This window comes from Gopherus evgoodei, chromosome 9 (genome assembly GCF_007399415.2).
Source record: "Gopherus evgoodei ecotype Sinaloan lineage chromosome 9, rGopEvg1_v1.p, whole genome shotgun sequence".
In the NCBI taxonomy this organism is placed as follows: domain Eukaryota; kingdom Metazoa; phylum Chordata; order Testudines; family Testudinidae; genus Gopherus; species Gopherus evgoodei.
The window spans coordinates 58,447,878-58,459,350 of NC_044330.1; the positions used below are offsets into that span (position 1 = coordinate 58,447,878).

Here is an 11,473-nt window from a genome sequence, read left to right on the forward strand (position 1 = left end):
AACTCTCTGATTGCTCACATGTTAAATAGGAACAGAGCACCCACGGAGTCGGCGCCTATGCTGATACCAACAACTGCTATTGCTGCTGCAATGAGCCATATGACTACCAGTGGTTAAATCCTGCCCTTTGACCGGGTCTGAGCACAGTGTAATGAGGGAGAGCTGCATGTGCCCAGCTGAGCCTACTGTAAAGACCTGAAGGAGCAAGTCCTTGGTCTAGGCTAGAGTGACCAGATGAGAGATGTGAAATATGGGGATGCAGGGGGGGGGGGGTGAGTGCCAGAGGAGCAACAACAGCAAAAACAAATAAACAAAAAAACCATCAAGATCTGGCAGCCAAGGAAAAAACAAAAACAAAAACAAGAGCCGCCAGAGCATAGGAAAAATTGGTGAGGGCTCAGCACCCACCGGCAGCTCCCTGCCTCGCCCCCCCCCCCAGCTCACCTTCACTCTGCCTCCACCTCCCCTGAGCTGGCTGCCGTGTCCTGCTTCTCCCTCCTCCCTCCAGTGCTTGCACTGCCACACAGCTGATTCGGGCAAGCCTGGGAGGGATGGAGGCGTGAAGAGGAGGAATGATTGGGGAAGAAGCGGGCCCAGGGCGGGGATTTGGGGAGAGATCCAATAGGGCAGTGAGGGGGCGGGGTTGGGTGAGAGATCCAGTAGGGCAGTGAGGGGGCAGAGCTGGGGGATGGGGCAGGGATTTGGGGAGGAATCCAATGGGAGGAAGGGCAGAGTTGGGGGGAGGCCAGGGTGGAGTTGGGGCAGGGGGGCTTGAGCCCCTTCTGCCTATGCACCGGAGGGCAAAATATCGGGACAATTTGCATCTCGACTGATGTTCGGTCAGGACATGGGACAAACAAGTAAATATCGGGACAGTCCTGATAAATTCAGGAGGTCTGGTCACCCTACCCAGGTCCCAGCTCAGGGGCAATTCATTCAGTTCAACTCCTCCCACCCACCTGCTCCATTAGACACCAGCTCAGCACTGGTTCATCAGCAGGTAGTACTGGAACCCGCCCACCCAATGCTTCAGAGGCCAGCCATTGGTTACCAGAACTAATACTCAGCCACGGGCCAATCAGCACACTGACCCTTAGGCTGCAGTAATCGGTTACCAATTATTAATACCCAAGCAACAACCAATCAGCTCTTTGTCCTTCAGCCATTGGTTACTTGTACTAATACCCAGGCACTGACCAATCAACTCAACAGTGAGTTGATTGGTCAGTGCCTGGGGAGTGGCCATTGGTTACCAACAGTTAATACCCAGGCACCGACCAATCATCGCCTTGTCTAGAGGCAGGCGCTGCTCTCCCCCTTACCTGCACCCCCGCCGAAGGCTGGGCCGAGCTGATCGCAGGCGGTGCTGCAGGAGGCCGTTATTAGTCGCGCACGTTGGACTAGCGGCTCTATCCAGCCCGGTCATAGAGTCGGGCGGGCGGAAAGACAAGCCGGGCAGACGCTATAGGCGGAGACGCAGCAAGAGAGGCAGTTCCGGTTTAGGCCACGGAGAGGCCAGGCCAGGCCAGGCCGGCTGGAGGACGGAACTCCCGGAAGGACGCGCTGCTGCTCCCGCGCTGCCCCTCTCCAAGATGGCGCAGGTAACCTTGCTCTCGGCTCTCTCTCCCCAGAGCTGCGCAAACTCCACAGGGCCCCCTCCAAGATGGCGGTGAGATCCGCCGAGGGGCTGGACCGGGGGGGTCGGGGACACACGGCTCGGGCCTAGGAACCTCGGGGGCTGTGACAGTTCGAGCCCCCAGGTTCCTCCGGGGTCCGGGCTGAGCAGCCGGGGGAGGGGGAGGTGTCAGGGCTGCGCTGGGCAGGTTTTGGGTGGCAGGGGCATGGGGCTGCCCTGAGTCCCGCCTCCAGGAGCCCTGGGCCTTGCTGCTCCTTGCCCGACCGGTCTCCGCTAGGGCCAGTTCCCAGGTGTCTGAAGTCAGGAGATGGATGTTAGTAGCAAATGGGGTTGTTTCCCCCTGGCAGATTTTCTCTGCGTGTTGCACTCTACAATGGTTCTTGGTGTGTAATGAATGCAGGTTCTCCTGGAATCACCGGAGTCCAGGAGCTGGGGCTTTGTGGACATCAAAAAGCACAAAACTTGCACTAAAATGGCAGTAGTTGCTAACAATGTTTGTGTAGTGAGCGGGGTCCTATTTACACTCCTGGTTCTACCAACCCCAGGGCAGTTGACCCCTTCTCTCTTCCCTCCCAGCCTCCACACTAGGGTTGCTAGGAGTGTGGTTTTCAACCGGAATGCCTAGTTGAAAAGGGACCCTGCCGACTGCGCTGTTAAAAGTCCAGGCAGAGGCGCAGCAGAGCTAAGGCAGGGTCCCTGCCTGCCGCAGCTCCATGCGGCTCCCAGAAGCAGCGGCATGTTCTCTCTCTGGCTCCTAGACATAAGGGTAGCCAATGGGCTCCGTGCGCTGCACTCACCCAGGCGCCAGTTCCCAGCTACGAACAATGACCAGTGGGAGCTGCGAGGGTGGCGCCTGTGGATGGGGCAATGCACAGAGCTGCCTGGCCGTACCTCTGCATAGGAGCCGGAGGGGGAACATGCTGTTGCTTCTGGGAGCTGCCTGAGGTAAGCGCTGCCCAGACCCTGTACTCCTGACCCCCCTGCATCCCTGCCCAGCCCTGATCCCCTTCCTGCCTTTGATCCCAGCCTGGAGCTCCCATCTGGCCCTAGTGAGACCTCATCTGAAATACTGTGTGCCGTTCTGGCCTCCTGTGTTTAAGAAGGATGAATTCAAACTGGAACAGGTACAGAGAAGGGCTACTAAGATGATCCGAGGAATGGAAAACCTTTCTTATGAAAGGAGACTCAGAGAGCTTGGCTTGTTTAGCCTAACCAGAAGAAGGCTGAAGGGGGATATGATTGGTCTCTATAAATACATCAGAGGGATAAATACCAGGGAGGGAGAGGAGTTATTTAAATTAAGCACCAATGTTGGTGCAAGAACAAATGGATATAAGCTGGCCATCAGGAAGTTTAGACTTGAATTTAGACACAGGTTTCTAACCATCAGAGGAGTGAAGTTCTGGAACAGCCTTCCAAGGGGAGTAGTGGGGGCAAAAGACATACCTGGCTTTGAGACTAAGCTTGATAAGTTTATGGAGGGGATGGTATGATGGGAGAGCCTAATTTTGGCAATTAATTGATCTTTGACTATTAGCGGTAAATATGCTCAATGGCTTGTGATGAGATGTTAGATGGGGTGGGACCTGAGTTACTACAGAGAATTCTTTGCTGGGTGTCTGGCTGGTGAGTCTTGCCCACGTGCTCAGGGTTTAACTGATCGCCATATTTGGGGTTGAGAAGGAATTTTCCTCCAGGGCAGATTGGCAGAGGCCCTGGGGGTTTTTCGTCTTCCTCTAGAGCATGGGACATGGGTAACTTGCTGGAGAATTCTCTGCACTTTGAAGTCTTTAAACCATGATTTGAGGACTTCAGTGGCTCAAACATAGGTTAGGGGTTTGTCGTGGGAGTGGGTGGGTTAGATTCTGTGGCCTGCGTTGTGCAGGTCAGATTAAGGTCAGAAGGGACTACTATGATCACCTAAAGTCTATGACCTGCACCCTAAATCACCAGCCCCACAGTAGAGCCCACACCCCCAGCCAGAGCCCTCACCCCCACTGCACCCCAGCCCGAAGCCCCCTCTCACACCCTGAACCCCTCATTTCTGGCTCCACCCTGGAACCTGCACCCTCAGCCCAGAGCCCATAACTCCTTCCACACTTCAACCCCCTGCCTCAGCCCAGAGCCCCCTCCCATATTCTGAACCCTGTGGCTCCCTCCCTCACCAGCCTGGACCCCCCTCCTGTGCTCCAAATCCCTCCTCCCTGGCCCCACCCCAGAGCCTGCATCCTCAGATGGAGCCCACAGCCCAACTCACTGACCCAGCCCAGTAAAAATGAGCCAGTGAGTGAGGGTAGGGAGAGTGAGTGACCAGGGGAGGGGGGATGGTGTGAGCAGGAGTGAAGCCTTGGAAGAGGGGTGGGGCGGGGCAAGGCTTTTTGGTTTTGTGTGAGTAGAAAATTGGCAACCCTATCCCATACACAGGTTTTGTCACCTTTAGAAAAATGTACCAGGGTTATTGTAGATTGTTCCTTCTTAATCAAATGAAAAGCACTTTTGTACATGGACACAAGGTGCTTCAAGCAGTGTTATGTAACAATTAGTGCTCACTCTGAAATTTTTAGGGATAATACTTCAGTCAATTGGAGATCAATCCAGTGTTTGGCACAATGGCACAATTGTGTATTACTAACTGACAGCTTAGAGCTGACAGCCCTTCAGCCAGTGGACCACCTCAGTTTGCCAGATAAGAGTCCCCTTTCAATCCGTTACTTCCTCAGAGTCCCCTCCTCAGAAATGGTGCCCCACTCATGATTTACTCCCTCCAAATGCTCAGCTAATGGTTCCTGCATAGACACATTTCCCTTTGGGGTCCCCCTCCTAGCAATGGCCTCCAGTTACATGTTCCCCTCTGCCCATGAACCACCCCATTAATCCTCATCCCTGAAATGCCCTGCGCCCACTTCTGTCATACCCCTTGTCCTGGCCACCAGATGTCACAAACTGAGCCAACTGTGGCTCATGAACCAAATAATGCAGATGCTTGAATTCCATTGACAACAGCCTTACCCCCTCCATTGGGCCCCCCAGGGCCAAAATAAAGTGCCAACCATCCCTCATTAGGGCTCTGCTTTGTCAGAGCAGTTCAGGTCCAACAGAGCAACATCGTTTTGATGACAATGAACAATTTTTTGCAAAGGATTTAACAGTGTCACTTTAGAGTGCTCCGCACCTGATCCTGTGAGTATTTTGAGCTGTATAGGGGGATTGGATATTTTATGGGTAGTTTTGAGATAATGTGTCCAGGATGCGTTTTAAAGAGTGGGGAAGGAGGTTGGATATTCTTTGAGATGACAGCCCATCCACTACACCTGCATCAGTTTAAGGCAGCCCCAGTGTGGATGCAGGGTAAAGCTTAGACTGTTTCAGAGTGGCTAGTGTGGACGCACTCTTTCTTTGTGTTTCAAAAGTTGAAGAACAGTGGATTGAGCGTTTGTAATATTGAAGAGCTAATATTTAAGAAATGCAGTCAAAAAAGTGACAAAACTAACCAAATAATAAATATTTATGTTATATAAAGAAGTTAAACAGACCAGCAGGACAGTTTCATTGTGCGGACATCTAGACGGACTGATCTAAGGGAGCAGATATCCAACAGTATCTGTGTATTCAGTAATATCTTAGTGTCTTTTTTTCTTGTAAACTTTGTCCTTTTCTCAGACTGTTCTGATGTTTGTTCTTGCTGCAGAAATTCTAATTTTGAGTTTCATCTTACTTTCAGGTTGTTGAAATTACAAGACGATAAGAAAGTAGTGATGGAATCGTTGGATACGGGGTCTAAAGCAAAGAAAACTCTCGGAAACGTTGACTATATAGAGTCATCAGAATTTTCCCAAGGGATTCTGCCTACAAATAAGGATGTCATTCAGAACATGTTGTATCTGTTGCAACCCAAAAGAGCTGGGCAAGCACAACGGTCAAAAGAAGATGCAGCCCAATTGCTTGCTGAACTTCTGCAGGAACATTGGTTGTTTTGCAACTTACACACCATAGCAACAGAAAATATAAAGAAGAATATTCTCAAAATGTATGAAGAATTCACAAAGCTCTATCAAACCAGAAAGCAGAGACAAAATCAGTCATTTACAGAGAAGGCAGACACATTCAACAGGAGTGCAGAACAGCTCTTTGACATATTTTGTACAGACACCGTGATAAGAAATGAGCTGGAACAATACAGTGGTATAAAAATGACAGACGTTGAGTGGAAATTTCTTGAAAACCAAAGAAGTGAGAGAAAAATGTACCATAAAGATTTCATGGACAAAAAAGAAATTAAGATGATGGAAAGAAGAAAACTGCAGTGCCTGGAGCACTTGAGAAAAATTGCAGAAAAAAAAGAAGCAAATGAAGTCAAAGAAGAGACTTACAAAACCGATGAGAAGTCAGATGACAGTGCGAGTGTAAATAAATCATATGTTGTAGAAGAGGAGGAGGATGAAGGTGTTCCAGATTTTTCATCTAAAGGGAAAAGAAAGCGTCCATATTCTACGTGGACTGCCAGCTCATCAACGTCAGCTGGTGATAGTATGCCTCTTGAGTGTCAACATATACGTATGAGCATCAGGAAAGTTAGGCCTGGGTTCTATGAGACTGTTGACAAGTTTAAAAACTCATAGTACACATCAATCTCAAGCTGAGGCTACCGTAGTAGAAGTTAGCAACAAGATGTTTAGAAGATCTTGAAATAGCATGATCATCTGGAAGTCACTGATGTAGATACTTTAACAACATTCAGAAACATCCACCTTGGAGGGAAGAGCATTGAAGTAATGAGATTGGCCGAAACTGTAAAAGATTATGAACTCCAAAGGAAAAAGCAGTCATTAACTAATGATATGAAGGCTTAGAGAGAGATGATCTGGAGGTTATGTAGCAGTTCAAGTCTCTCCATCTAAGGCCCTGTCTGTATTAAACTTTTTTTGGATGAATGTTCACTAAGGATACAGTTAAGAGTACCAAATACTTTCACTTGTCATTTAAGACAATATATAAAATCTTCATTTCCAGAAGTGAAAGGCTAAAGTTTTAGCATGATTCTTTGTTGTCCACAGAGATAAAGTAATCGTGTTGCAAACAGAACAAGGAATGGAAGAGTCATTTCCATTCTCAGAAGTGATCTGATTCATAAACAAAAAACCTCCCAATTTTGATTCTTGCATGACCATTTTTAAAAAACAGTGCAATAAATGACTGTCTAAGGCCCTACCAAATTCGTGGTCCGTTTGGGTCAATTTCACAGTAATAGGATTTTTTAAATAGTACATTTCATGATTTCAGGTATTTAAATCTGAAAATTCATGGTGATAGCAATGGTGGACCAATAGTGTCAACAGGACTCTAGTTGACTACTGGGAAGTAATACAATATTGTTGATAAAGCTAATTTAAAGTGCAGATGCTGAGCAGTCACAACTCCCATTAATTTCAGTGGGAATTGAGGATGTTCAGCACCTTTTAGAATCGAGACTAATAGTAAAACTGACTAATTACCTTTGTCCTTCAACTGCTTTGAAATCACACTCCCAGTGAGTACCTACTTAAATTAGTAGTTTTAATGTTGCATTTCAAATTCATATGGAATAAAGAAGAACTGCTGGTATTGTGAAGGAGGCAATGGCCTTGCCTCTCAGGCTCAAGTATATGTAGTTACATTATCTCTCTCCCTCAAAGGATGTAACTGTCTGCCTCTCTGAATAATACACTTAGTCTCTTATTGGTTACTCAGTTAACTTTCACATAAATAACTGAAGTCCCTTGAGGATTTGTTCCAAAATATTAACCAAACTCAGTGCAGTAAACATAACTTTTTACTTTTTTTGTCATTAACATAGTTTAAAAACAAATTGAATGTAATTATTTGCATGTCACATTTCAGCTTTCTTGCCTTCAAGACCTGAGATATATTAGACCTTAAACCAGTCACTGGGCACTCGCAGCAGCAGCAGTGCTTGAGCATTGGTCTGGGACCGAATGTGGCCAGTCTTAGATCTTGGAACAGTATGATTTTCAATCCCTGCTGTAAAACCCACTTCACACTACAAATACAGCAAGTGATGTAAACTGAAATGTATTAAACAGAAACCTGGTGTGGTTTGAATATGGTTTTTAACACTGTTGTGTAGTGCTTTGATGATGTTCCTAGTTCATAGAAGTTAAGGCTAGAAGGGACCATTAGATCATCTAGTGCAGGGATCGGCAACCTTTGGCACGCGACTCACCAGGGTAAGACCCCTGGCAGGTCGGGCCCATTTGTTCACCTGCCGCATCCTCAGGTTCGGCTGATCGTGGCTCCCATTGGCCGCGGCTCGCCATCCCGGACCAATGGGGACTGTGGGAAACAGCACAGGCCGAAAGAGCGGCCGCTAGGGTGCTTTCCCCTGGCGAGCCACGTGCTAAAGGTTGCCGATCCCTGATCTAGTCTAACCCCTTGTAAATCACAGGTCATTAAATTTCACTTGGTTACAGAGCCCAATAACTTGACTAAAGGGTATCTTACAGAAAGGCATCCAGTCTTAATTTGGAGACCTCATGAGAGAGTCCTCCAGTTTCCTTGGTAGTATGTAGCTTAATCTGTTAATCTCCCCAGATTTAAAATATAGTGGTCTGGGAGGGGTCAGCCCCAAGATCAGCTACTGTAGAGAACTTGTCATCAGAATGAGGATCCCAAAATACACAGCAGGGATATCACACTACTCTTTGATTACATACTAATTTTATTAGCTAGCCAGGCAAAAATCGAAGACTATGAGGGTTGGAATCTTCTCAGGAGATCATCTACTCCAGCCTCCTGCTCAAAGCAGGGCCAATCCCCAACTAAATCATCCCAGCCAGGGCTTTGACCTTAAAAACCTCTAAGGAAAGAGATTTCATCACCTCCCTTGGTAACCCATTCCAGTGCTTCACCACCCTCCTAGTGAAAAAGGTTTTTCTAATATCCAGCCTAAACCTCCCCCGCTGCAATTTGAGGCCATTATTCCTTGTTCTGTTATCTGGTACCACTGAGAACAGTCTACATCCATCCTCTTTGGAATCCCCTTTCAGGTAGTTGAAAGCAGCTATCAAATCCCCCTGTTCTCTTCTGTAGACTAAATCCCAGTTCCCTCACCCTCTCCTCATAAATCATGTGCTCCAGCCCTCTAAAATACGCGACTGCAATAGAGCAAAAAATAGAAGGATACTGTCAGATGTTCAGTGCTTGCATTATGTACACCAAGGATCGGCAAACTTTGGCACATGGCTCACCAGGGTAAGCACCTTGGTGGGCCAGGCTGGTTTGTTTACCTGCCGCGTCCACAAGTTTGGCTGATCGCTGTGCCCACTGGCAGGAAATGATGGCCAGCACATCCCTCGGCCCACGCCACTTCCCGCAGCCCCCATTGTCCTGGGACGATGAGCCACAGCCTGTGGGAGCCGCAGTCGGCCAAATCTGCGGACGTGGCAGGTAAACAAATGGGGCCAGTCCGCCAGGGTGCTTACCCTGGCAAGCCGCATGGCAAAGGTTGTAAATCCCTGCCTTACACCATCCTTCGTGGAGATACCCAAGAGTCAGTATGTATTCGTTATCATGGCATCTCTGAACACTCATGCCTGTTGTGTTATTCTAACACCCACTTTATCTTGCGCATATTTCTAATGGTTTTCACATCTTTTCCTTATCTGTATTTTTAACCCAACTTCTCTTGAAGGTTCCCACTGCTAATTTGGTTTATTACCCACTTACTTCACAATAATTCTCATAGTGTCAATTAGTTATCATTTGCAGTGTTGCTGTTGCCATGTTGGTCCCAGCATATTAGAGGGGCAAGGTGGGTGACGTAATATTGTTTATTGGACCAGCTTCTGTTGGTGAAAGAGGCAAGCTTTTGCGCTTATACAGAGCTCTTCTTCAGGTCAGGCAATGGTACGCAGGTCTGGTCTACACTACAAACTTCTATCTGTAAAACTATGTTGCTCAGGGGTATGAAAATCCACATTTTCATATCCCCGAGCAACATAGTTATACCAACTTAACCCCCCCTGATGTCAGTGTGGTGGTGGATTAACTACACCGACAGGAGAGCTCTCTCCTGTTAGCTTAGAGCAGTGATTTTCATACTGTGGGAAATGACCCAGTACTGGGTCGTGGAATGTAAGGCACTGGGTTGCGGCGGCTCTGGTCAGCACAGCCGATCTGGCTGTTAAAAGTCCCGTCAGCAGTGCTGCCCGGCTAAGGCAGGCTAGTCCCTACCTGCTCTGATACCGCACTGCACCCCAGAAGTGGCTGGCAGCAGGTCCAGCTCCTTCACAGTGGGGCCACAGGGCTCTGCACTGCTTCCGCCTCGAGCACCGGGGGGAAGGAGGGGTGCCAATGCCTGCGGGCAAGGGCCACACAGATCCGCTTGTGTACCTCTGCCCAGCAGCCAGACCTGCTGTTGGCCACTTCCAGGGTGCAGCATGGTGCCAGGACAGGCAGAAAGCCTGCCTTAACACCCCCGCTGCGCTGCCACCTGAGGTAAACCTGTGTCCCAATCCTCTGCCCTAGCCCTGAGCCCCTCCAACCCCTTATCCCCAACTCTCTTGGGTCATGGGTATCAACAGTTTTCTTCAATTGGATTGCTAGAAAAAATGTTTGGAAAACCACTGGCTTCGAGTGTCTTCATTAAAGCACTACAGTAGTGCAGCTGCACCAATGCAGCCTTTTAAGTGTAGACTTGCCTTCAGTGGAGCAGACAAGGAGTTAACACATTGCAAAGAGACTATTCAAAGTGAAGTGTGCAGTTAACACCTCTGCAGTCATAGGACAGAAGAGGATTAGTGGGTTACAAAGTGTCCATAATTTTTAGTGTCTAGCTAAGTTATGAATTTAAGCTCCCAGGCTCATCTATTCAAGGGGTTTTGCAGGTTTCCTTTGATATGAGAACTGAGAGGTCAGATATAGAATGATTGTTGCAAGTGAAGGGCTTTCTGCAGTAAGCAGCAGCAGCCATGAGCTAAGAAGCAGGGAGTCACATGATGTCCCATCTAAATTGCACCAAAATAATATAATATATAATGGGTTGTTAAGCATTTCTGCCCTAATAGCACCAATAGGGACCAAACAGACAAATCTTAAAATGTGTAAACAGAACTTTGCAAGGTAGCACTCTTTTTGGTAAAACCACTTCCCTGAAGTTTTGGTTGAAAAGATACCATTGATTGCTTTTGTATGCTCTTTAATTTGTAATACGTTCATTTGTTACCTATAGTTATCACTGTCTGTTCTTTGATTTAAATTTTGACAAAAACAAATTAACTAAGGTGGTGGGGTCTGATTGGTTAAAGAATTGTTTCATGATGGGCTAGGATTGGTGAAAAATAGTTTTGTAGTACTTCAGTTTAAAATGATTGGTTAAGTAGGACCCAAGTGTTAACTAATGGGTCCAAAAGGAAATTCTTTGATCTTGGGCTGTGTCCTGGAGTTAGGTTCCAGAGTCACCAGACCTCAACATCCTGCCAATCATACTGTGCAGAAGCTGAAGCCCAGGACGATCTAATCTTAACTAGCCACCAAGAAAAGTTTGTCTGCCTTATTGGGAGTGTTGAGCATTGTATGCTTAGCAAGTGTATTGTGTTTTGGTAACTGTTAATAAATAGAAGTTAAGTATATTACTGTGTAAGACTCTTTCACTGGTAAAAGGACCTGCAAGCCCACAAAAGATTACACCCTGAGCCCTAGGAACTGGGTAGTGGTAGGTGCATCTTTTGCTCCAAGCGCTGGGAACTGGGAAAGTGGGGGTGCTTAACGCTATGTCTACACTATGTACCTTACAGTGGCATGGCTGTGCTGCTATAACCACATTGTTGTAAGGTACGCAGT

At 47.5% G+C, this 11,473-nt stretch overlaps 1 protein-coding gene across 1 annotated transcript; it reads left to right on the forward strand.

Moving 5' to 3' along the window:
• The first annotated feature begins 1,334 nt into the window (after positions 1-1,334).
• Positions 1,335-7,747, forward strand: LOC115657227. The gene is made up of 2 exons (XM_030574705.1): positions 1,335-1,601; positions 5,358-7,747. Exon 2 carries the CDS (start codon positions 5,392-5,394, stop codon positions 6,253-6,255), a length of 864 nt encoding a protein of 287 aa, XP_030430565.1. The 5' UTR covers positions 1,335-1,601; positions 5,358-5,391; the 3' UTR covers positions 6,256-7,747.
• Positions 7,748-11,473: the final 3,726 nt, after the last annotated feature.

Coding starts and splice junctions, on each gene's coding strand:
- LOC115657227 (XM_030574705.1), top strand. CDS start 5,392: ATGGAATCGTTGGATACGGGGTCTAAAGCAAAGAAAACTCTCGGAAAC.